Source organism: Mesoplodon densirostris, chromosome 13 (genome assembly GCF_025265405.1).
Source record: "Mesoplodon densirostris isolate mMesDen1 chromosome 13, mMesDen1 primary haplotype, whole genome shotgun sequence".
Taxonomy (NCBI): Eukaryota; Metazoa; Chordata; class Mammalia; order Artiodactyla; family Ziphiidae; genus Mesoplodon; species Mesoplodon densirostris.
The window spans coordinates 77,126,951-77,154,605 of record NC_082673.1 but is presented as its reverse complement, the minus strand read 5'-3'; the positions used below and the strand labels follow the sequence as shown (position 1 = coordinate 77,154,605).

At 40.0% G+C, this 27,655-nt stretch overlaps 1 protein-coding gene across 2 annotated transcripts in view; it reads right to left on the bottom strand.

Annotated features, from left to right (window-relative positions):
* The window catches only part of TBC1D31 (TBC1 domain family member 31), a 63,588-nt gene extending 39,924 nt beyond the window's left edge, over window positions 1–23,664 (bottom strand). The window contains exons 1-6 of one of the 2 annotated variants that reach the window (XM_060115987.1): window positions 23,449–23,664; window positions 18,942–19,088; window positions 14,952–15,067; window positions 11,529–11,707; window positions 3,451–3,602; window positions 495–654 (exon numbers count right to left, since the gene is read on the bottom strand). In XM_060115987.1, the coding sequence (XP_059971970.1) occupies window positions 495–654; window positions 3,451–3,602; window positions 11,529–11,707; window positions 14,952–15,067; window positions 18,942–19,088; window positions 23,449–23,525 (831 nt within the window). In that variant the 5' untranslated portion in view covers window positions 23,526–23,664. Of the gene's footprint in view, window positions 1–494; window positions 655–3,450; window positions 3,603–11,528; window positions 11,708–14,951; window positions 15,068–15,248; window positions 15,323–18,941; window positions 19,089–23,448 lie in introns of those variants that run through there. The other variant, XM_060115988.1, reaches the window with a different exon arrangement.
* Window positions 23,665–27,655: the final 3,991 nt, after the last annotated feature.

Sequence of the window (27,655 nt, the reverse complement as noted above, 5' to 3'; positions counted from 1 at the left end):
CGAAGGCAAGGTAGAAAGAAAAGACGTCTCATAGGATTGAGGCAGCCAGCTATGGTAGATAGAACACAGCGTAACAAAGCGAGAACATTTCAGTTCTAGTCCTACCTTTAATCCTTATAATTAAAGGAGTGTTGACAGGTCACTTTGTGTTTCTAAGCTTCGGCGTCACAATCTGTATAATGGTGAGAATACCTTCCCTACCTACACTCAATGAATTCTTTAAGGATCAAATAAAAAACAGCATGCTTAATCACCCTGTAAACCATAAAGTATGACATAAAGTATACTGATTTTAGAAAAAGGGCAAGTTATCAGTAATATACAGAACCTAAGATTTTCCCATTTTTTCAGTTTTAGACTCTTTACAAGTTATCAGCAATTTCAAAACCTTGTAACAATCAGGCTACAAGTTAAATAAGAGAACTAACATAGTGTGGAAATTGATAACAATCTTTCCAAAAAAGTACAACTTTACTAACATTTATATTACTAACCTGATTAGAACCAGCATCAAAACTATCAGGAAGAAACTCTAGATGGCGAATGGCTCGAACTTTGGTGGGCATCTGGATAATTCTAAATAGCTGTTTGGCTTCCAAGCACCACAAATGAAGATGATTCGATTTGCCCCCAGCAGCCAGGATTTGGCCATCTCTATATTTTAAAAAGGTGAGAAAGTAAGACTAGATGAATTATTTATAGCAGCACTGTCCAACCTGATCCCATAAGATGATAGAAATGTTCTGTATCTATGCTGTCCAATGTAGTCACTACCAGCCACATGTGATTATTGAGAACTAAAATGTGGCTAGCACTTCTGAGGAAATTAATTCTTGATTTTATTTAATTTTTATTAATTTAAATAGTCCCAGGTATCCAGTGGCTACCATATAGGAAAACTCAGGCTTACAGTAGTTTTCTTTCTTTTTTTTTTTTAACCTATTGTGCTAAGATACCAGCTTAACAGATATCTGTTTGATGACTTGACTGTGAGTTTCTGAGTAACGTTTATATTTTATTGCATAATCTCAAAGTCACTTACTACTAACCAACTTTCTGTATTTCACATACGACTGTACTGAATTGATAACAGCATTGCTATATGAAAAACCAAAAAGCCCAAACTTTTTTCCTGCCAAAGAAAGCTACTTTATGTTTAAAAGGTACAAAAAGAATAAGCTGTACTGATTTGCAAGGTTGTTGCTCATTCATTCACAAAGGATTATAAAGTGTCTACTATAAGCTAGGTTTCACCCCAGGTGCCAGGGACACAGTGGTGAACAAGACGACAGGTAAGATCCCTGCTCTCAGGGGATTTTCAGTCTAGAGGAAGGTAAAGAAACAAATAAATGAACTTGATATCAGCTGTTAAGTTCTTTAAAGAACTCTAAAACGAGGTAATGTTACAGAGCTGGAAAAGGAGGAAGATCTACTACATGAATGATGCGAATGGGCCAATCATAGGGTAACTTGGAGAAAGAATTCCATGCTGGTCAGTATTCCTGACTGGCCAGAACAAAAATGTTGAGACTGGTGTAAATAACAAAGAGACGCCACACTCAAGTGTGGCTGGAACACAGTAAGGGGAAATAAGATGAGAAAAGAGAGGGAGGCCTAGACCAGAGGACAAAAGATCTCAGGGACATGGCAGAGAGCTGGATTTTCTAAGAGCAGTGGAAAGCCTTTTACAGGAGTTCAATAGGGAAATGACATGATCTGACGTAATGATTTGAGAAGACCACTCTATCTGCTTTGTAGACACTGACTTTAGGAAATGAGACTGAAAACAGGCAGACCAAATAAGGGAGCTATTACAGTACCCTGAAAAAGACTACGATAGCTGGGACTGGGGTAATAGCTGTAGCAATGGACAAAGGAAAGTAGACCAATTCAAGATACAGTTTGGTAGAGTTGATGGGATTTACTGACAACTCAGAAGAAGAGGGTGAGAGAAAGAGAGGAAATAACATCCATTAATATCTGGAAACAATGACCAACCCACCCACAGCGAGAACCTAGCATCCAGATTAAGTGTCAATATATCATTTCCCACAAAAATAAACCCACAGCCTTTAGAGAAATGGCTGATTCCAGGTTTGGGACAGGAAATATACAAGATAAGACTGGAACATCTTGTTGGACCAAAAAGAATGAGAACTATCACAGACAACCGGGGTTGTATCAAAAGGGTTCGTTCAAAGCCGACCTGAAGAGGATCCCACTGATCCAAGATGAGAGTACTGGAGCATCACTAAGAATAATAACTTTAATGGGTCAAATCATGTCAACTGTGTTTAAGTCCATGAGCTTACAAAGATTAAAGACAAAAAACCTTCATCGGCCACCTTTGAAGATGCCAATAAACCAATCCATTATTTTGGTGAAAAAAAAAATTTTTTTTTTTAAATAGGAAGAAATCCAGCATTTATCCTGCCTTTCCTTTACAAACTGTACAGTAAAGTAACCAAAGAGTTGAGAGGCAGTTTCTTCCTTTTTTTTTTTTAAAATTTTTATTGGAGTATAGTTGATGAGAGGAAGTTTCTTTCTATCGAAGGTTTTGGTTAATAAGGGAGAAGGAAAGACAGAATTAGAACAGCACCATTTGCTAACCTCTAATGCAACACACAATATCTAGGTAATGATCATCAGTGGCCACTAATATCATAAGAGAAAGAGTTCTGTGTTCCTCTTGATGAAGGTACACAAACCGCCTACAATGTCTTCTTGCCCCCAAATCAAACCAGATCAAGATCAAGCCTCCAATTTATAGGAAATATAACCAGGTGTAACCAGTTTATAGTAAATATAGATGAGAAAAGATCATATTAAACAGCATCACAGAGGTGCAAAGAGCAAAATCCAGAATGTAGAAAACTACAGGACAAATGACCAGTTCTTTAACAAATAAACTGCAAGGAAAATATAAAAAGAGAGATATACCAACCGAGGCAATGTGTGAACCTTATTTTGCTCCTGACTTGAACAAACCAACCATAAAAAAAAATTATTAGACAAATCAGGGAAATATGAATAACTAGATATATAATATTATATTATGAATTTTTAAAATTCTGATGATAGTACCATGGTTATGTTTCAAAAAGGGTCCTATCCTTTAGAGATACACGCTGAAATACTTATGCATGAAATGATACACTTGGGCTTTGCTTTATGACGGTGCAGTAGAGAAATGGTAGGCAGAGTAATAGACAAAATAGGAGTGGCTATTAGTTAATGCTTATTATGGCTAATGAGAGTACTAGCCTTGAGATTTCATGTACTTTTATATTTTTGTGTACATTTTCCACAATAAGTAAAAAACTTATTACCATATCTAAGTCTGAAGGAAACTTTTGCTCATAGGAAAATAAAATACTGAATGAAAATTTATAAAATTTCCCTGGAAGTTAAATTTCATAAAAATCCTTAGTGTCTTAAAGAGGACATTACCTGGTCACAGCAAACACTTTGTATAATATACTAGAGCTTTCAGGTGGAGCTGGCAATTGATATTTGCAAACAAGAGTATCACATTCCCAGGCGAAGATGGAATTGTCTTTAAAACAACTGAGGATGGTATTACTTAATGGTAGAAAGAAAACCTAAAGAGGAAGAAAAAAGTTATTGTTCATATTCATATTGTTCATATTGTTCCTCTTTAAATTTAAAATTTACAAGTAGTTAATTTTTCTGTCTTAAAATTATTTTTTCTTAAACTGGAGAAAAATACATTTACAACATATGACAGGGGATAAAACTGATATTTTTACATACTATTATAAACTAAAAAGAAAAGGTAAACTCCTTTAAACAAAAAACAGGTGACTATAATGACTAGGCTATTCATAAAATACTAGGTAACAATTTAAAATATTTAACCTTATAAAAGATTCAAATGAAAATAAGATACCATTTTATGTGTATCAAATTTATTTTAAAATAATGCACACACATATACACAAACTATACATATACTAACATACTTATTATATTTACAAGCTATATACTAATATAAATACTATATTGAGTATTAACTACAGATAAGTGTTAAAAAATATTAAATGTTGGTGAAAGTATAGATAAAGGCACTGTCATACACTGCTGCTGATAGTAAAAACTGGTTAAAGATACTGTCTAACAGATCAACAACCTTAAAAATCTCTCTCGGGCTTCCCTGGTGGCACAGTGGTTGAGAGTCCGCCTGCCGATGCAGGGGACACGGGTTCATGCCCCGGTCTGGGAAGATCCCACATGCCACGGAGCGGCTGGGCCTGTGAGCCATGGCCACTGAGCCTGCGCATCCAGAGCCTGTGCTCCCCAACGGGAGAGGCCACAACAGTGAGAGGCCCGTGTACTGCAAAAAAAAAAAAACAAAAAAAAACAACTCTCTCTCTTCTGAACTAGTCAATCTGCTTCTAAGAGTTAACCCTTTGGGGAAAAAAATCAGCAAAATGCTTTAAGATAAATGTGTATAAATGTTTGCTAAGCATTATTTGTAAAAGTAAAAAGTTGAAAACAAATACATGATATTTCATTAGATTCAATTTATTTAATAGACAGATGAGACTGAAATTGGTAGTGAAGTTTAAAATACCATTTTATTCTCCTAATTTCTATTTTTCTATTGTATAAGCAGTAAGCAATGCTTACTTTTTTTTTTTTTTTTTTGCGGTACGCGGGCCTCTCACCGTTGTGGCCTCTCCCGCTGCGGAGCACAGGCTCTGGATGTGCAGGCCCAGCGGCCATGGCTCATGGGCCCAGCCACTCCATGGCACGTGGGATCTTCCCAGACCAGGGCACGAACCTGCGTCCCCTGCATTGGCAGGCGGACTCTCAACCACTGCGCCACCAGGGAAGCCCCAGAAATGCTTACTTTTGATATATAAAATTTTTTTTTTTTTTTGCTGTATGCAGGCCTCTCACTGTTGTGGCCTCTCCCGTTGCAGAGCACAGGCTCTGGACGCGCAGGCTCAGCGGCCATGGCTCACGGGCCCAGCCGCTCGGCGGCATGTGGGATCTTCCCAGACCGGGGCACGAACCCGTGTCCCCTGCATCGGCAGGCGGACTCTCAACCACTGCGCCACCAGGGAAGCCCTGATACATAAAATTTTTATTAAAGTTGACCAATATTTTCTCATAAGAGTTTCAATGGCCTCAAATATAATTTTGTGTGTCATTTGTGTAAAACACACAAAGTGAGGTAGGAAAGGAAGCAAAGACGGATAGAAAATGAAAAAAATTCAGTGTCCTAAGGACAAATATTCCTACCTATCCTCTCAAAATACTGGGTTGGCCAAAAAGTTCGTTCGGTTTTAAGTAAAAATAAAAGACACATTTTTCGTTTTCACCAAGAACTTTATTGAACAACATATGCATTAACCAAACGAACTTTCTGGCCAACCCAATAAAACCCCAGAAAGAGCTTGAGACATTTCACACGGTTTGATCATTAGTTACAGCTCTAGCTATTTATTCTTTTCTTCCCCTTATTTTTTCCTCAATATAGCTTTGGTCTTATATTTCACTCCTCTTTTGAATTACAGAATAATTATGATTTCTTTATACGTATGTCTGCCCACAGGAAATAGACCCAGAGACTCTATGCATGGGACCCCACACACTGTGGACAAAATTGAGTGAGAGGTGTCATTCTTCACAGCTGCCTTGGGATGAAGACCCTTGTTTGGTTTCTGAGAGGGCAGAGGTCTTGTCTATCTTGTTTATTTTTGTGTAGTCAGTGCTGAGCACAATGACAAGCATGGAGTAAAGGTGCTCAACAGTATTTGTTGAATAAATGAATGAATGAACCTTTTTCTGAGTTGTACAGTATATGTATGTCCATCTTTAACAGTTAATGCTGAGTTCCAGGTATTTATTCTTTCCCATCCAGACCAGCCTTCTTAACTGCATTATAGCTTACTGTAACACTTTACATTTGAACATATCTTGTTGCTTCTACTGGTGTGTCTTTACAAGCTTTATTATTATTATTATTATTATTAATTTTTTTTTTTTTTTGCGGTACGTGGGCCTCTTACTGTTGTGGCCTCTCCTGTTGCGGAGCACAGGCTCCGGACGTGCAGGCTCAGCGGCCATGGCTCACAGGCCCAGCCGCCCTGCGGCATGTGGGATCTTCCCAGACTGGGGCACGAACCCGTGTCCCCTGCATCGGCAGGTGGACTCTCAACCACTGCGCCACCAGGGAAGCCCCAGCTTTATTATTTTTAAAATATGTGACTTCCTGTGTTGGCGAGAGAGAGGGGCAGGGACTCCCAGAGGAGGCAGGGCACCTTTAAGGATTTGTTACCTTTTATTCCGACCCCTGACCTATCACACACCTTCACAATTTTACTGGCATCAGAGGGAGTGCTACATGCCTTGGGGATGAAGTGTTCAGTGTCTATAGCACTGGACTGGAGTGTCTCTGAATATTCAGAATCTGGATATAACCGTCATCACAGTAATGAGAGAGAGCGGTCCTGGGGAAAAGCAGCATCAACACTGCATCTACCATGGCTTTCCCCAGTGTTACAAAAATAACGGGTCAATAAGGCATCTACATGAAATACTGTAGCCTTGCAACAAATTTGTGTTATTGTCACCCATCCTATTTCATACATATAATTAGGAAATGATTCTAATAGGTAACGACATTACTATAAGAATTTTAGGGAATTGTAAATATATATATATTTACATATATATTACACATATATACCAGTATCTGTTTTTTGATAATAGTGCTAAAAAAACATACATACACACATATAAAATATACTATGGAACATACTGGTTAATTAGAACCATCTACTGAGGACTAAAGCTAATAAGACAATAAAAAATGGTAACTCAACTACATCAGGTGCTGATGCCCTTGACTGATTCAACTCCTCCTCACTTTTGTCCTGAGCTCACTCTGTCAAAGACAGTCTAGTAGGTCTTTTGCCAGTTTCATTATGTTAAGAAGATTTGTAATATGAAGGTCTTACAGAAAGAATTTGCAGTGAATACATTATAATCTATAATGAATGCCCTAAAACACTGTTTCAAATCTGAGGTCAAAAAAAGTGACTTGAGGGAGCTCCCCTGGTGGCGCAGTGGTTGAGAGTCCGCCTGCCGATGCAGGGGACACGGGTTTGTGCCCCGGTCCGGGAGGATCCCACATGCCACGGAGGGGCTCGGCCCGTGAGCCATGGCCGCTGAGCCTGCGCGTCCGGAGCCTGTGCTCCGCATCGGGAGAGGCCACAACAGTGAGAGGCCCGTGTACTGCAAAAAAAAAAAAAAAAAAGAGTGACTTGAAATTTTTATTATAATTAGCAATATTTTTCTAGAAAAGTACTAAAGTTTATTCCTACTGGGAGAAGCAAAAGCTTAAAAGTTAATGAACATCAGCTACTATTTTGAGGCACAGCTGTGATAGATTGTTGCCAACATGATTATTCATTACTAGATTTGTGATTTTAATTGCCAGATTTTAATGATTATAAAATTGTTCCTAATGAATCATGTCATTATTTATATAGTGTCATCTCCTGACAAACATAAAATGCTTAGAAAAAGCTTCAAAAGCACTAATAAAATATACTCTTTGGAGGGCTGGCTGAAGTTTTTCCTTACAAAATATGAAAATCCTAGCCTTCCCAATTCACTTTTGAGAGGTATGTGAGTGCTTTCCAAAGTTGAAAGAGTTGAGGATAGTAATAAGAGAAAGTTAAGGTCAAATGTACAATTCAGCAAAAATTTAGTGAGCGCCCATTGTATACAGAGACTGAGTAAGTTCGGTAACACACTATTCAATGTTTTCTGACACCCATCACAAAACCTTTTCTGATACATACTGAACGACAGTAATTAGAAATCTCAGGATTTGTTCCAAAATCTTTAACTAAGGAGCTAAATATCTTACCTCCAAGTATCAAAAAAAGAATCAAAATTTCCTAATTTGAAGAAATGTAATTGGTCTACCTGAGAGGCAGTATGGTGTAACAGAATGACTTCAGAGTGAAACAAGCTTCCGTTCAGAACTGCAACTCTTTCATAAACAATGTGACACTTTCTGAAGTGCAGTTTCCCCAATTGTAAACTGAGAAAAATAGTATCTACCTTTTAGGATTATTTAAGCTTAAAAACAACAAAACAAAGTGTTAAGTACATAGTAAGGACTCAACAATTGGTATCTATTACCATTAGTGTTAATTACCGCTATTGCTAGGTACAAAAATCAGTGGAAAAAGGACGGAGTGGTAAGTTCTCTAAAAACATTTTGAAATCAAAGGTCTGTAGCTCCTTATCTGCAACCTTTAGGGACAGATGTGTTCCAGAATTCAGAATTACTTCCAATTTGAGAAAGGTAATACAATGCATATTCTGTAATATTACGTAGAACCCCCAGTGACCTGGAGCAACATTCCATATTCAAACATATTAATATTTCAGCCTCATGTCAATTTAGTTCAGATTTTGCTGCTAGATGAATTCCAATCAGATTTTGCCAGAAAATGAGTTATTAAAAAACATCTGGGTTTTTGAGTTGCTAATAAGGGATTGTGCATCTATTTAATATAGTTCAAAAGAAAAAGAATACAGTTCCCTTATAGCTTTTTAAGAAGATATGTAATTGCACTGAGATAATCCCATAATAAAGCTAGATAATAGATAACAATAATAAATAACATTAACGACAATATAGAAATAGCAGCTGCATAATCCCATAATAAAGCTAGATAATAGATAACAATAATAAATAACATTAACGACAATATAGAAATAGCAGCTGCAGTTAACTTGTACTAAGCACTTACTATAAACAAGCATCGTGCTAAGTGCTTTGCATAGATTATCACATTCAGTCCTGAAACTAACCCTGAGGTAAGCACTATTACTATTTTCATCTTACACACAAGGTAAACAGCTTGTCAAAAATGTTTAACGTGAATCTACTCAAGACTTTAGACCTAAATTCAAGTTTACAAGAAATACAGGTGAGAGAACAAGTTAAATGACATAATGAGGAAACAGCAAGACAAATCCAGAATGTGGGGCATTTTCCAACACAACTAACTGGCCTGGTCTCTCAAAAAAAGAAAAATTCATGTTATGGGAAGAAAAGAGAAAGGTAGGAGACCATTTTAGATTAAAAGAGCCATCATAAAATGAAACCCACAGAATCATGTGTCACCAGGCGTCATCAAGGAAAAAAAAAATCACAAAACTTTTATTTAAAATATAAAACCAGGGACTTCCCTGGTGGGACAATGGTTAAGAATCCACCTGCCAATGCAGGGGACATGGGTTCGATCCCTAGTTCAGGAAGATCTCACATGCCACGGAGCAACTAAGCCCGTGTGCCCCAACTACTGAGCCTGCGTGCCACAACTATTGAAGCCTGCTTGCCTAGAGCCCGTGCTCCGCAACAAGAGAAGCCATCACAATGAGAAGCCTGTGCACCGCAATGAAAGAGTAGCCCCCCCTCGCAGCAACAAAGACTGAGCACAGCCAAAAATAAATAAATAAAATAAATAAATTTATATAAAAAAATAAAGTATAAAAGCAGAAACTGCAATAAAAATATAAGTGTAATAAAAACTTGATAAGAATAAAACTTTTACTTTAAGATTAGTTTATAACTATTTCCTATTTTCAACAGAATAAGCCAGGAGTGACAACCACCTGATTCATCTCCAGTCCTTGTATGGTCCAGGAGAGAATGGCTTTTACATTTTAAAAGTATTTCATTTCAGATGGTTATGTAAGTACACACATAATATCCTCAATTTTGCTCCTGGCCAGCAAAACCAAAAATGTTTACTATCTGGTGTTTTGAGGAAAAGTTTGCTGGTAACTTATAGACTATGATGTTCTATTATTTTAGAATATACTTAAATGTATACTGCATACTGTATTCACATTTACTACATTTAATTTTATTCTCTTATCACAACCATTTGGAATCCTATTTTTTAAACTAGAATGTCTGAATGACCAAGGCAAGGCTAAAACTGGTAACTATTCCATGTATACTAATTCTAATTTCATGGTGAAAAGAACAGATGGTTTTTGTGTCATTGTTTCATGACTGTTTCCACTGTGGGTTCAACTTTCAATATTCTCTACCTTAGAATTTAAAATTCAATTTAAGTATTAAAGCAGTTAAAGAGTAAAAGACCTACCAAGGCATTTGGCCTAAATACCTGATGAGTAAGCTGGCTATAGCTTTCATCTTTTTTAAATTATTAAGATCTCTGAGATTTCATAGAGACTACAAAATAAATTTTTGGTTGACATGCACTGCTAGCTGTTCATGTTAATAACCAAGAAATTAAAAGCAATACTGCATGTATAATGTAACCTGAACCAAAATAATTAAATGGGAGATACAGACAATCCTGAAAATAGCATTTAGCTAATCAAATAGAAGAAAAAAAAAAACCTTAAAAGCAAAAGAAATGGATTTTTTAAAAAGTGATATATGTGTACAATGGAATAGTGATCAGCAATAAAAAGGAACAAACTACTGATACATACAACAGCATGGATGAATCTCAAAAACATGATGCTGGGGGCTTCCCTGGTGGCGTAGTGGTTGAGTCCGCCTGCCGATGCAGGGGACATGGGTTCGTGCCCCAGTCTGGGAAGATCCCACATGCCACGGAGCAGCTGGGCCCGTGAGCCATGGCCGCTGAGCCTGCACGTCCGGAGCCTGTGCTCCGCAACGGGAGAGGCCACAGCAGTGAGAGGCCCGCATACCGCAAAAAAACCAAACCAAACAAAAACCCATGATGCTGAATGAGAAAAGCTTTTACACATACCATTACTGACCAGCTCTACTTATGTGAAATTTTAGAACAGATAAAACTAACCTATGGTGGAAAAACATCAGAGGAGTGCTTACCTGGCAAGGGATATAATGTAACTTTCTGGGATGATGGTAATAATAGGTCTGCACATGTTACAAAAGTGTATGTATTTGCCAAAACGTAATAGACGAATACTTAAAGATTTGTGCATTATACACAAATTTTACATCAACAAATACTGAACCCAATTAAATGTAGTTAATTAAATGCAGGCTTAAAGCATTGATGGGCAAGCAGTGATGTCTGCAATTTACTTTAAAATGCAAAAAAAAAGATGAGTTAATAAACAGAGGGACAGAAAGATGGATAGATCCATAATACAGTTTACTAACATGTAAGTACAGTAAAGTATAGTATAGTAGGATCTAGACCATGGGTGTACATGTGTTCACTGTGAAATTCTTACAAATCTGCTATATATTTGAAATTTTTCATAATTGGGTTAAGAAACAAAACGAAATCAACCAGCTAAGTAAAAACTAACACCTAACTAAAGTTGAAGTTACACACTATAATAATAATTAAAAAAAAAAAAAGGTTTGCTTGTTGCTGAGTTATGAAGGCATAGCTAAGTGGGACAAAGTCAACCATTACTTATAATATCTGTATTCTGCTGATCAAGAAACTAGCCTGAGAAGCACAACAGACCAAGATGTGGCCCCCTTTACTGACCTTCTGTATACCCACAGACTGGAGAATATTCAGCTTTCTTTTTCTTTGAAAGGTATCCAAGTCCCATAGCTGTGCTGTATCAGAAGAAGTAGTGATGGCGTATCTCCCGGATGCGTGCACAGAGATCGAGAACACCGATGATTCATGTCCTCTCATCCAGCTAACTAGCTCCTTGGTGACTGTGGGAAAAAGGAAAACAGTTATACAGGTCAAACCCTATATTTCATCTGAGAACTGATTCAGTTGATGGCTAGGGATTAATGAGGTCCCTCCACCTCCGTTAACATCTAAAAAGAATGGAAGCCGGTGGTTGGTTGATGAAGTGCACCGTAGGACATGTTAGTAACATGTGTAACACCGAGGTTGGAGGAGAGGAGGCCGAAAGAGGGTTTAAGAACAGCTTGAACGTGACGTGATGGAGTCTGGGCTTTCTCTTGAAATAGTTTTATGCAGAAGAATACCATATCTGGTCTGCTTCAGAAAGCACTTTGAAGATATGGTGGATATACTAGAAAGGAGGAAGAGATTACAAAATGACTAGTTTATCTGTTGCTGTAATAACCCAGGCAGGAGATAAGGAGGGTCTATACTAAGAATGTGGCAATGGAGAAAGGAACAAACTCAAGAGCTACAAAAGAAATATCAAAGGACTCAGTGATTAAATGGATGTGTTGAGACAAAAGAGGAGTTGAGACTCCAGTGGCTGTGGTTTAGTTACATAAGCAGGTGGTGATTCTACTACCTGACATAAATACACAAGGAGGGGCAGACTTAGCAGTGTGAGAAGAGGTAAGAAATTTGATTTTTTACATTGATTTGGTGTGTGTATGTGTGTGCGTGTGACACACAAGCAGAGAAAACAGTCTGGTAGAGAAAACACCAAAAACTCTTCATAATAATTATCAATGAGTAATAAAATTACAGTGATTTTTACTTTCTGTTTATGTCTTTCTGTGTCTCCAAGTTTTCTATAATAGGCATGGTATACTTTTACGGTCAGATTTTTGTCCTCCAGAAAGATGGAAGTGGGGAGAACAGTCAGAAAGCAAGATGTAAATCTGGGAAGCATTAAGACACAAAGTAGGTCAAACTGAAGATAGAGGAACAGATAAACCCTTGGGAAGGGAGGAGTGGTTTCGAAACACCAGTCTGAAGTCTGGCATTACTTAATGCTCAATTTTTCACTGGCCTTCAGTGAAATGAGAAAAGGATAACGTAATGAGTTTTTCATAAAGCTAAATTTAAAGTACTACCTTTTAATCTGTTGTATCCTTCTAAGTTTTATGTTTTAAAAAAAATCCCTTGTTTTCTGAAATGAAGTTACATTGTTTTTTTCCAATGTCAATCAGCAAAATTAAAAGTTGACAACCTATGTCGGTTCCTCTACTTTTTCTTTTTAATTGGGTCAAATACCCAAAAGTCTGGGAACCACTAAAAGAACCCAGAAAAGAAAGAGTCGGAAAAGTAGAACCAAGAGAGGTAACAGTAGAAAACTAAGACTCTTGAAGTAACCCAAAGTGTTAAAAGCTACGGAGAAACAAAATGAAGAGGATAAAGAGGATGTACACAATCAGAGGTTACTAAAGACCTTGGAGATAGGAGTCTTGGAAGCCTGGATGGGGGGCCTAAGAGTCAGAATCCATCGATGGATGCTGTGAAGAAGCAGGATTTGGCAGCAAAGAAAGGGAGGTAGTTGGGGAAGTAGAGACGGTACCTGAGGAAGGGGCTTGGTTAAGAGGGGTTTCCATAAGACAGAAGACATTATAAAAAGATAAAACTAAGACGAGAGGAGGAGAGAATGGATAAAATCCAAGGAAAGCAATCACACAGGAGTTTAAAGACTTAGTTTTTCAGAACTTCAGTGACAGCAGTGTTTGTAATATCAAAAATTGGAAACAGTTTAAAGTCCATCAGTAGGTAATAGGCTAAATAATTATGGTATTGCAAACATTATTATAGAGTATGAATACTAAGTACTGATCTTAAATATATAAAATTTTCATGAGGTAAGGGAGTGCTTCCACCAAACAATATAAATAGGATGATCATACATTTGTTCAAGTATAAAAAAGGTATATGCATAGAAAACAGATTGGAAAGATCAGTCCCTGTTATAAAAACACTGACTGTGTCTCTGGGCATTACTGCAGGATGACTGCCTTTTCTTCCTGCATGTGCGGTGAGAGGGTACTAGTGATTAAGAGCAGGGACCCTGCAGCTTGACTCCCAGATTAGGAATCCTGGCTCCACCGCTTACCAAGCTGTGGGAACTTAGTCAAGTTACTTCTGTGCCTCAATTTCCTCATCTGCAAAATGGGCATAACAATGTGGGTTATTATGATAAGTAAAATTAATTAATATGTATAAAATCATAGAACAGTACCTGGCAAGGAGTAAACACTATATAAGTGTTAGCTATCACTATTACTACCATTCTTATTATTATTGTTTATAATTTTTCTAAATATTATAATACATAGGTTACATTAATAACAAGAAAAAACAATGCAGTTGAGATTTTTTTTTCTTAATAATAAGTTCAGTTTACAGAACTCTAAGTTCTCTGTTAAAAAATATAATGTGGTATAAAATACATAGGTTATATTTAAAAAGTGTTTATTCTTGTACCTGTATAGTAAGGAATTTGGCCTTCAAAGAGAGGTATGGCCTTTGTCCAGGCTCCAAGGAGACAACCTCTAAACCCTTGGAATTACTCCAGTGGTAGGAGTGTCTTTGTTATTTGTGGTAGGTCCCTGGACAACAGCAGATGGTTTATGCTAAGGAGAGAACCTCAGAGTGGGGACTGGCCACACCAGAAAGACCAACCATGCGAGTGACTAGAAGGTTGGGGCTTTTGGCCACATGATGTCAGCCCAACCTCCAGAGAAGAGGAGGGCTAGACACGGAGTTTAAAATCAAGTGGGCAATAATCCAATCATGCCTATGTTATGGAGCCTCAATAAAAACTCCGGAAGTCAGAGCCTGGGTGAATTTCCCGGTGTGGGAATACTCGGTGCGGATGGCCACACATGGATGCCGGGAGGGTAATGTGTCCCTGGGGACAATGGAAGCTTCTCTTTTGTGAGCCTCCCAGATTCCACCCTATGCGTCTCTTCCTTTGGCCAGTTTTAATTTGTATCCTTTTGCTACATCAAAACTATAACCACAAGCATAGTGCTTCCCTGAATTCTGTGAGTCATTCTAGTGAACTCCCAAACCTGAGGGTAGTTGTGGGGAACCCTGAGTTTGTAGTCTGTTGACCTGATGTGAGGATGGCCTTGGGACCCCCAAACCTGTGGCTAGTGTCTGAAGTGAGGGTCACCGGGTGGCGTCTGATCCCTCAGACTATACAAATCAGCCAACTCCCTGCAGTATCTCTGTCTGCATTTCACTCTGCTTCAAAAGAGAAATAGGACTTCTTACCTGTATCGAAACATTTAATAGAATAATCAGCTAACGCCACAAGGAATTCAGACTTCCTATGAAGATTAAAGGCCAGAGCTGTGCAAGCTTGCGATGTTCGCTGAACAAGATTAAACCTATGAAGAGATTACTGCGTTAGTATCAGAAATTCTTCCAATAATTGTAAAATTTCACATTGGAGGAGTCCTTAGAGATGAAGAAAATGTAACCCAGAAAAATGAGCTCCCCTTCTGGCAGAACAAAAACAGATTACGAAGAGTCCTACCTGTTATGTAAAGGAGTTTGGATTTTACTTACACAGAATGGGAAGCCATCAAGAATTTTTGAGCACAGCAGAATCATAGTCAGGCATGTCTTTCAGGAAGAGGATTCTGGCAGAGATGGCAAATGGACAGGGGGACAAGAAGAGATTATTAAGAAATCTACTACAGAGACTCTCAACCAGAGTTACGGGTATAAAATGGAAATGACGAATAGGAGAGGTGTCAGAAGTCAAGTGGAGAAAGGCCTGGTGACGCATGGAACATGGGGTGAAGAGGGAGGAATCAGGAATTCCTCACACGTGAAATGAAGATAAGAAAAGATGTCTCGTAAGGTTGTTGTGACAGTTAAATGAAATAATACCTGATGATTAAATGAAATAATGTATGTTAAGTACTTAGCAGAGTACTTGGCACCTAGCCAGTTTCATTTACCAAAAAATGAAGGTTTCAAGCTTAGGCAAAAAAGGAACCCACGTGGGGGTAGGAAACAATCATTCTGGTTTTAAACATGTAGAGTTTAAGGGCCTTGAAAAGCATTTAGAGCCGTGCTGTCCAAAAGAAATGGAAGGCAGTCCACATGCATAATTTAAAATTTTCTAGGAGCCACATTAAAAAAGTAAAAAGAAACGTATGAAATTAATCTTAACATATTTAACTTAATTCATTGTATATCTAAAATATTACCTTATTTTATTTTTTTATTTTTTTAAATATTACCGTTTTAACATTTCATTAATAAAAAACTGTTAGAGATATTTTACATTTTTTTTTCATAGTAAGTCTTCAAAACCCATCTCAATTTGGACCAGCCACCTCTCAAGGGCTAAAGAGCTCCATGCAAGTTAGTATCCACCGCATTAGACAGTCCAAACTAGAAGCTCCTCAGTGGGTGGCAGAAGCAGGTCTGAGTTAACAATGTTACGTGGCAGCTGAAGTCTGAGGCTTGATGGTGATAAGATTATTAAAGAGAATACCTAGAACATGGAAGGAAGCAGGCCAGGGACAGATGCCCAAATAGAAATGAAAAGCGACCACTGGGTTAGGCGATTAGCAAGAGGCAGCCCATTGCAGTGGGCTTCAGAATCAGACAGGCCTGGTTTCAAGTCACAGCTACGCCACTTACACCTCTGCCCAGATGTGAACATTTACAGAGAGAAAAGGGACAGTGGACAGAATAAAAGAGAGGAATACTCATGGTGCAAAGTCCCAAGGGCGGCCACAGAAGATAGAGATTAGCGCTGGAAGAAATTAGGATCACCTATTTCTACAAAGGAGGTGGCAAAGAGTTATGGATGGTTGAACTTACAGATATAGTTGAGGTTCCCTTGAGAAGAAAGGGAAGCTTGAGGGCGTCTATTTCCTCATGAATTAGGAGGCTAGGCAGTCAGAATAAGAGTAGAGTCTGAACATAGGGAATCACGGAAATTGGTAAAAGTTTGGAATATTCAGAGAAGAATGGGAAAAGTAACTGACAATAGATACAAGCAAATGAAGTACTGGCATCACCGATGCTGCAGTCCGTTACTCTGCAATGGAGTCAATCAACAACTATTTCTATTGTGTTTGGTCTGTTATTTTCTTTAGTGGGAGCAAAGAAGAGACAGGTGTATTGATTTAAGATTGGGAACCAGGGCTACCCTGGTGGCGCAGTGGTTGAGAGTCCGCCTGCCGATGCAGGGGACACGGGTTCGTGCCCCGGTCCGGGAAGATCCCACATGCCGCGGAGTGGCTGGGCCCGTGAGCCATGGCCGCTGAGCCTGTGCGTCCGGAACCTGTGCTCTGCAACGGGAGAGGCCACAGCAGTGAGAGGCCCGCATACCGCAAAAAAAAAAAAAATATAAAAAGATTGGGAACTGGTTGGGTAGGTTAGCAAGAATAAAGGGTGGGAAAACTGTGACTATTACGTTTTTGGTAAGGAGTAGAAACAATGATTAACAGATTTCTACCTAGTAAATCACAGATAGATAAATCATATATGACCTCTTCTTTCCCTGAACTATTTGAGAATAAGTTACTGAGATCACGTTTCCCACAGACAAGGAAATTCTCCTATTTAATCATAATATAACCATCACAATTAGAAAATTACATTTATATATTACTACCATCTAATCCCCAGACCCCAGTTTTGCCCATCGTCCTAATAATGTCCTTTACAGCAAAGGGACCAGTCCAGGTCCAAGCCTTGACTTGCCATGTGTCTAGGCTCCCTCCGTCTGGAACGGTCTTCAGTCTTTCCACAACTTTCATGACCTTGACCCTTACGAAGATCACAGGCCAGTCCTGTTCCACAATGCCCTTAATTCAGCTTTGCCTGCTGATTCTACTGATTAGACTCAGGTTTCCTGTCTTTGGTAGATAGGACTATCAGAGAAGTAACACTGTGTTCTTATCACTGCACCCTGTAAGGTAGCACACAAACTTTGATTTGTCCCACTACTGGTTAATTTAATTTTAATCATTTGATAAGGTGGTGTTTGCCAGGTTTCTTCACTGTAAAATTACTCTTTTTTCCCTCTTTAATTAATAAATATTTTGTGGGGAGGTACTTTGCGACTATGCAAATATCCATTCTCATTAAACTCTCTTTGTTGATTACAGCATGAATTCACGAATTTCTATTTTATTCAGTGGATTATGACCCATCACTATCAATTATTTTGAAACGCAAATAGTCTCCAATCTGCCCAGAGAGAGCTCCTTCAAGCTGACGTTTACGTCTTTTTGACACATCCCCATCATTCTCTGAACAAGTCCTTCTTTCTGGCTACAAAGTGTTCCAGGCTCATCTTGTTCTCTCCCTGCCTCCATCCTGAAACTGGCTATTTCTGCAAGGATCCCTGATTTCTTGTACCAGAGAGTGATATTTAGAAAAGAACTGGGCACTAGGTATATTCATTACTACTGCGGTGTTATTGCTCCCAGGTCCTGTGCATGGACAAACCTAGGAAATATATGTACATATGTAATTCATTCACTTTCTCATACACACACCTCTGTTCACTCATGTGTCTGTCTATATATGCTCAAAACCAGGAGTTCACACAGATATACCCAATTACAATCCAGTTCCACAGGGTTCGGTCGAGTTTCCTCCCTTTCCATGTTTGTAACTCCCCTTTCCAATAGTGAGGAATCTGGCCCCCATCATCCTCAGTCTATTTACTCATTTGACCAAACCTCCCCTCTTTCCCGTGATTGCCCTGCCCCCAGGCCGACACGTTCTGACTCTCTGGCTGGGCTAACACAGTTTTCTCTCCCATCCACCCACCCTCACTGCCCAGATGTCTGCCTTAATCAATCCCACCTATTGCTTTTTCACTAATTGTTTGGCAAAGGAAGAGAAGACGAGGAAGAGTAAGGATCAATTCTCTAAAACTCCAGATCTAGTAAACTGACAATAATGTACAAAGGAAACTGTGTTCTTTCTAAACAATTAACAGACATTAACTGATAAATCAGCAATAATACAATTTTAAATTTAAGGGAAAAAAAGCTACTAGAGATGCTGTTAAAACCAGAACTTTAATTCTCTGAAAAAAAAAATCCAACCATTTTATCTTTCTATTCTTTCTCACGTTATTCCACCAACACTTATGACAGAGTTTTACAAAGTGCCTGAAATACAGTAAGAACTGAATAAATCTTTCTGAATGAATAATTAATAGCAGGTGCTAAAATAGTCAAGGAATTAATTACTTGGTAAACATCCAAAGTATCTGCTCACCTGTTTCCATACAAGTCAAAAACATAGATATTTCCTTGATGGTCCCCAGCAATTAAAGAATCACCTGAGCTATCAAAAGCCACATTCAAAAATCGTAAAACTTTGGGCAGGTAGTCAGAAGTGTTGTGAATGATGTTCACTATAATTCTGTCAAGAAAACAAAAACAAAAACCATTAAATTCTATGTTAAGCATTACTTGTTGTCATGAAAACTATGGATTTTGTAGTATGCCTCACTAATTTTGAGGTTTTCTGCCTACCCCGTCCTTCCCTCTCCTACTGCTGCGGCTCCTCTGTCTCTCCTAGAAGCAACCCTACAAGGATTTCTGAAAACTGTCCCGGAAGTTATTGTCAAAGTAGCTACCATTCATTTATTTATCAAATACCTGAAAACCCAGGGTGTCAGACACTGAACAAGCCAGGAGCTAAGAGTAGTTGATAGACAGGGGCCCTGCCCTCAGGAAGCTTTCAGTTTAGTAGTAAAGACAGACACTTATAAACATAAACACACACATGAAGAGATTTATAAACTGTGATTAAGTCATAGACAACAGGATATGATAAGAAAATGTATTTCTGATTGAGTAGTTGAATTGTTACATCAAGCAACAGACCCATGGTAAAAACAATGAAGTAATAAGGGAAAAGTAGTTTTATATAAATCACAAGCTACCACATGTGAGAAAAATTTCAATTCAATATCCTAATTTTAAGATATCCTAATGAGATTTTGTTTTTGTGATTACAGAACGTTCCAAGTGTACATGAGTTTTATTTTCAGGTGTATTTGTCTAAAGCTATTATTTTTTGAGAGGAAGATCATGTACCATGTATCTGCTGAAAAGAAAACTGTTATAAAACTTGTAGCACAAATTAACTAACTCTTTAAAATAATATATGTTTATATTTGGGTCACGAAGACCAAAAGAGTCCCATTCTCTCCTGCAACAAGTTTCCAAATCACGAAATTTTTTATCTTAATTGACTTTCTACGAATTTGAATTTTAATATTAGAAACATCTGCCTCATTATCACTTCATTTAAAAAACACTACATTGAATTAAGTATATCAAACATTTTCTATAGTTTACCTAAAAGTAAGGCTTTCAGACTCATTGAGTAAAACAGTAAAATTATTTTTATCTAGTCCCTGACAAAGATTCTTGGCTTGACCAAACTCTAGTCAGGCTCGCAAACCTTCTCCTAGGCCCTTCTGTGCGCTCCCTTATAAAATCTACTTTTAGCAAGAATGCTGCTTAGTCAGTTTAATCAGAACCCCCTACCCTCAATACTACTGTCCTTGACATCCGACGGGTTCCTCATCCTCCACCATCTCCCAAATGATGTCTGATCACCTTGGCCTGTCTTCAGCAGGAATCCTGTGAGGTAGATTTAGCCAGAACTCCCTTAACCCCAGATGTTTTCTCTTAGTCATTTTCCATCCACCGACCCCCACTCCTTGGCTATAGCTTCCCACTCACCCAGGCTGTATTCAGGACTGAGCCCAGTTCTACCCTGAGGTCTTGTTTCCTCTATCGCAACAGACCTGAATACAGTCTGTTTTTACTTTAACTACTGTCCAGCTCTGTTTTTTTTTTTGCGGTATGCGGGCCTCTCACTGTTGTGGCCTCTCCCGTTGCGGAGCACAGGCTCCGGACGCGCAGGCTCCGTGGCCATGGCTCACGGGCCCAGCTGCTCCGCGGCATGTGGGATCTTCCCGGACCGGGGCACGAACCCGTGTCCCCTGCATCGGCAGGCGGACTCTCAACCACTGCGCCACCAGGGAAGCCCGCAGCTCTGGTTTGTGTCTGACATTCCCAAAGGGGGATGGGGGGAATAAATGTATTGAAATAGTAAGTAACAACATCGAAATGTTCCCTGGCAATTAAGCTCAGACCAAGCAAATGACTTTTTCCTCCAGTCTTTTTTCTGTAACATTTATTATGTGTCTGGATTACATGATCACTGTTCAAAATACGGAAAATACAGAAAAACACTCATAATTTGATTTTAACCCTACCATCATGATATAATCACATTTAATAGTAAAATTCTGTCCTTCTGATTTTTCATATAAATCACACATGCAAATATTTATTTTAAAACGGCTTTTCGGGGCTTCCCTGGTGGCGCAGTGGTTGAGAGTCCGCCTGCCGATGCAGGGGACATGGGTTCGTGCCCGGGTCTGGTAAGATGCCACATGCCGCGGAGCGGCTGGGCCCGTGAGCCATGGTCGCTGAGCCTGCGCATCCGGAGTCTGTGCTCCGCAACGGGAGAGGCCACAACAGTGAGAGCCCCGCGTACCGCAAAACAAAACAAAACAAAAAAACCCCCGGCTTTTCAATTGCTCACAATTCGCCTGACAGAGTTCCTCAGTCCTTAAACATAGTAAAAACATCAAATATTTACTGAACACCAAGATGCATGAGACACTAATTCCCTAAGACAATCTTGCTGTTAAGTATGATTATCTTCACTTACAGCCTAAGAGATTAACTTGCCCAAGGTCACAGAGCTAGTAAGTGGACATTTACTTCAACTAAAGTCCCTCTGACTCCACAGTCAGGGCTCCTTGCTTCTCTCAACACCGTAACAACGGGTTTTATTGAATAGAAAGAAAGCTATGTTTTAGTGGAAGAAACAAATGAGGATATTTGCACACAAACTTGTTTCTTTCATTTTTTGAATCTTGCATGTGTATCTAGATATTTTATAACAGCAAGAAAGAGAATTATTGTGGCTTGGCATAACTTTTACAACATTTAGAGAACATGAGAAGTAAGGGTGCTATTTACATAAACTCCAAATTTGGAAATGAAAATCTTTACTGAAGTACCCCTATTCTAGATAACATGTTTATTCAATGGAGTTGAATTGTTTTGTTAGGGGACCGATACCAACCGGAAACCAAAGAAACTAATGGTACAATGTGCAGCAGTGTGCTTTGGGCATGTGTAGTTGGCACTCGAAGTCTACTGATTTGTTGAGGAGCAAGTAAAGGATCAACAGAAAAATTACGAGAACAAGAAACACACTGCAATAGGAGTGCAAATGAGGCAGCAAAGTCCACGGAATCCTAAGGAATTAGAAGCAATAAGATTAATCTGTGTGCAGCAACTGGAACCCAGATGGCACCACTTTGGGACAAAGGTTTCCATTAAAGTCACCCAGAAGCCTCAAACAGGACAGATACCTGCGAACTGAATGAAAAGAAGAGTTGGGGAGGGAGGGATGAATGCGCAGGGCAACAGCAATTTTTAGGGCAGTGAAAATACTTTGTATGAGACCGTAATGGTGGATGAGTCATTATACATTTGTCCAAACCTACAGAATGTAAAACACCAAGACTGAATCCTAATGTTAACTGTGGAATTTGGGTAATAATGATGTCTTCATGCAGGTTCATCAATTGCAACAAATATCTGGTGGAGAATATTAATAAGGGGCAGGCTAGGCATGTGTGGGAGCAGGGGGTATAAGGGAAATCTCTGCACCTTCCTCTCAATTTTGCTGTGAACCTAAAACTGTCCTAAAGAAATAAAGTTTATCAAAAAAAAAAAAAAAAAAAGGGCCTCCCTGGTGGCGCAGTGGTTGAGAGTCCGCCTGCCGATGCAGGGGATACGGGTTCGTGCCCCGGTCTGGGAGGATCCCATGTGCCGCGGAGCGGCTGGGCCCGTGAGCCATGGCCGCTGGGCCTGCGCATCCGGAGCCTGTGCTCCGCAACGGGAGAGGCCACAACAGTGAGAGGCCCGCATACCGCAAAAAGAAAAAAAAAAAAAAAAAAAAGCAGCAGCAACGGCTAGCCTTACTAAAAAGAGTGTCCTACCTTGTAAACCGTAACCCCTCCCTCCACCACTATCACCACCATACACGTTAATACGTAAACTCCAAGAGACCCAGAAGTTTGTTTTGGTCCACAGCTGTCCCTCAGCGCTTAGAAGCTTGGCACATAGTAAGTGCTCATCAAATAGTCGATGAGCGAATGCTTGCCTGAATACCAACAATGATTCAGGGATGGATAAACTGCGGCATTTGGAAGGGTGAGAAGTGCATTGTTCTCCTCCTCCCGCATCAGTTCCTCCTCCTGAGTTCTTTCCCAGCTGGAATAACTAACGAATATTTACTGAGCATCTACTGCGTGGCAGGAATACTACAGGGATTCTGTGTTAATTAAGGCAGGCAGTCCTGGTACTCATCAGAAACTCAAATTCCCTGGCATAAATCAGGACCTCCCGCTCCACGTTGATCCTAATGAGACCCCGTCCCCAGGACTGGGCCGGGGGTCTCTAAGGATCATGAAACTCAGGGCACCTGGGTTTCTGGAGGTCACCCAACCCAGGTATCCGGGGCAGGATCAGAGCCAGGACCCGAACCTCCATCCAGCCCCCCTCACCCCTTCCAGAGGTCCTCCCCAACAGCCCCTCCAACGCCTCGCCAAAGCCGCGGACCCGCCCCTCGCCGGCGGCCATCCCCCTCCACAGCGCGCGCCTCCCGCCGCGGCCTTTACCCGTCCCGAGTGGCCGGGGATGGTTTGCGGTGCCATATCTTGCCGCTCTCCTTGTTGCCCAGGTTTATGCTCTGCATGTCGCAGTCCACGCGCGACCGCCGCCAATCCAGCGGACAACGGTCCCAGCGCCTTTCCAGCAGGCCCCGCGCTTCCTGCCCGGGAAACTTGAGCGCCGGCTGCGGCTGCCGGATCCCCGCCGACCGTACCAAGCGCGCGCAGGCCGCCGATCGGACGCCGCTAAACCCCGCCCAGGCGACCCCTCCCGCTCTGGACAATGGAATCAGCCTACGACCTTCTCCCTTAGACTCCGCCCCCTTTCGCGTCCGTTCTCCCCACCCCACCCCCCAAAACCTTCTGGGAATCGTAGTTTTCTGCAGGTGTAACCTGGCGCGCGGAATCGGCTTGGGAATTCTGCTTTCTGGGGCCCTCGCTGGGTTTTAGGCTTTCAACGGAAGCAATAAAAGTGATTTTTCCCCAGGGCCCCCAGATCCCGTTTCACGTTGCGTTTAGGGATTGAGGAGTTTTACAGACAACTAATAGAGAAGCAAGGACCCAAATGCATTGAGAATTGAAGGGTTCCTTTTATAGAACATTCGGGTTCAAAAAAGAACCTTGGGGGCTTCCCTGATGGCGCAGTGGTTGAGAGTCTGCCTGCTAGTGCAGGGGACGCGGGTTCGGGCCCTGGTCTGGGAGGATCCCACATGCCGCGGAGCGGCTGGGCCCGTGAGCCACGGCTGCTGAGCCTGCGCGTCTGGAGCCTGTGCTCTGCAGCGGGAGAGGCCGCGATAGTGAGAGGCCCGCGCACAGTGATGAGGAGTGGCCCCCCGCTTGCCACAACTAGAGAGGGCCCTCGCACAGAAGCGAAGACCCAACACAGCAAAAATAAATAAATAAATAAATTAATAAACTCCTACCCCCAACATCTTCTTTAAAAAAAAAAAAAAAAAAAAGAACCTTGATGGAGTCCACTCTTCTTGACCTTTTCTTTTTTTTTTCTTTTTTTTTTTTTTTACCTTTTCATCATCGTCATGAATGTTGTTTTAATTCCGTAGTCTAACAAGAGGCTCCAGTATTATGGCGTCGGATCCCCCAGTCATGCACCAGTAAAGTAACGTCATCAACAACCGGTTGCGTTGACGCCAGAGAAATTCTTTTTGGTAAATATTTACTTCAAACTTGTATAGTGCTTACTAGGTATCAAACACTCTTCTAAGTGCTTTAGGACTATTAACTCATTTAAGTTTTTTAATCCTCATAACACACCTACAACATTGGTAATACTGTCATCTTCATCTTTAGTGCTTTATGAGGTAGTGTATTGGTTTGCTGAGGCTTTGTGCCACAAACTTGGTGGCTAAAACAACAGAAATTTATTCTCTCATAGTTCTGGAGGCCAGAGTCTGAATCAAAGTGTTGGCAGGTCACTCCCTCCAGAGGCCCTAGGGAAGATTACTTTGCCTCTCCCACCTTCTGGTGGTTGCTGGCTTCCTTGGCATGGGACCACATCACTCCATTCTCTGCCTGCATCTTCACCAAGCCTTGTCTTTTCCTCTAATCTCTGTCTCAAATCTCCCTTTGCTTTTCTCTTATAAGAACACCTGTCCTTGGATTTAGGGCCCACCTGGATAATCTAGGATAATCTCCTCATTTTAAGATCCTTAACTTACTTACACCTGTGAAGACCCATTTTCCAAATAAGATAACATTCACACGTTCTGGGCATTACTCCCTGAGTATATATTTCCGGGGTCCACCATTCAACCCACTACAGGTAGAAAAATGACTTTTTACAAAATTATATGATCGTGATGTTTAAAAAGCTCAAACTCTAGCAGAAATACAAAATGCTCACAAAAATTTAGCAGTGTGGATTTTAAAACTTTTTATATTGTTATCAAGGGGTGGCCCTGAGAGACAACTCTTAGTAACCCTTTGCAGAGGAGATTTTTATTTTTTTATATTTTTATTTTATTTTTATTTATTGGACTTGAGATGGTAATAAACTGTATGTATGAATGTTTGCATTATTATTCAGGAAATTTAAGGTGTTAAGCTTAAGGGCACCTAACTTGAAACAGGTTATTTCCCACATCTGTGTCTCACACAGGTAACTTTTTATCAGTAGCAGAGACAAATCTGCTGAATGATTTCCTTAACTACTCTGGTTTAACCTGCCTGCAGCTCAGCTTGTATGGGTTGTCACAGCCTATGTGACCATCCTATTCAATTTCAGATACATTGGTAAAGAGGTTTCCATATTACAGATCTTCTGGACACCCACTTTTCACTTATCTTTGGATTTAGTTGGACCAGATCTGAAGGTCAGGCTGGCAACTGAAGAGATGTGCACCCATGGCTGCCAACCTCCCAATTTTTTCTTTCTTTTTTTTTTTGGCTGCACCATGTGGCATGTGGGATCTTAGTTCCCTGACCAGGGATCGAATCTGCACCCCCTGCATTTGAAGCGCAGAGTCTTAACCACTGGACCACCAGAGAAGTCCCTAATCTCCCAATTTAGTAACCCAAGTTGGTAGACCATTTTCTAGTTCCTTCTTGAATCATTATGTAGTCAATAACTGATGCATACTAACATAGATATTTTTCAGCTTTATTGAGGTATAATTCGCATTTAATAAACTGTACATATTTAAAGTGTATAATTTTATAAGTTTTGACATAAATTTATTCCTGTGAAACCATGACCATAATCAAGATAATGAATATATCCATCACCTCCAAAATATTCCTTCTGCCTTTTTGCAATCTCTTTTTATCCCTACCCCACCTTGTCCATGGGCAACCACTGATCTGCTTTCTGTCTCTTACATTAGTTAATATTTTCTAGAAATGTATACAAATGGGTGTTAAACTAGGTACTCTTTTTTTTTTGATCCGGTTTCTTTCATTCAGCATAATTCTTTTGAGAGTCAACTATGTTGTTGGGTATATCAGTGGTGCATATGTTTTTATTGCTGAGTAGTATTCCATGGTATTGATATACCACAATTAGTGGTGTATTCAGCTGTTGATGAACATTGGGATTGTTTCCAGTGTTTGGCTATTACAAAGAAAACTGTCATGGACATTCCTGTTCAAGTCTTTGTATAAATATATGTCTTCATTTCTGATGAGTAAATTCCTAGATGTGGAATGGCTGGGCCATATGGTAAGCATAGGTTTAACTTTTTAAGAAAGTATCAGTCATTTTCAAAGTAGTTGTCATTTTACATACCCACCGATACTGGATAGTGTAGGATAGTTTCAGATACTCCATATCTATGATGAGTCTTTGTCATTATAGCTGTTCTAGGAGTGTTGTGGTACTTCATGGTGAGTTTATTTTGTGTGGGATCCTAGTTCCCCGACTAGGGATCGAACCCACACCCCCTGCAGTGGAAGCTCGGAGTCTTAACCACTGGACCACCAGGGAAGTCCCTTTCATGGTGATTTTAATTTCCATTTCTGGAATGACAAATGATGTTCAGTATCTTTTCATGGGACTTTTTGCCTTCTGCATATATCTGCTCAGATCTTTTGCCTGATTTATAATTGGGTTGTTTTCTTATTATTGAGTTTTGAGGATTCTGTATATGTTCTGGATATAGGCCTTTTATCATGTTTATGTTCTGCAAATATGTTCTCCTAGTCTTTGTCTTGCTTTTTCATTCTCTTGACCATGTCTTTGAATGCATAGAAACTATTAATATGGATGAAGGGTTGACCAAGTCAGTCACTGTGGAAGAAAACCAAACAGGCAACAGTTGGATGACAAGGCTCTGTTGACATATTGTGTAGGAAAGCTGACATTGCACAGGAAAGAGTTCTGCTTCATCAGTAAAACAGAAACGTGTGTCATGCTGCTAACTGACACGAACCCAGGCAATGTTTTCCGTTTCCTAGACAACTATTTGGCCCTGTAAGGAAAGGGGTGAGGAGGCCAAAGCCATTACAGGTGAACTATGGCATAGTGCACGTCCCCCACCCTTTAAACATGAATCAGAACAGAAAAGGAAAATCAAAGGGTTGTGCTCCAAGGTGCTTAAATAAATATTCATGCCTAGGGGTTCTCATAAAACATACATGAAAGCAACCAAGGGTAGTATTTCATGTGGAATCAAAAGGATTTGGCACCTACAGTTGAAATGGTACAGTATCAAAGCAGAGGGGAAAGTGTGATGTTGATCTTGACAGGCAGCAAGATCAGTCC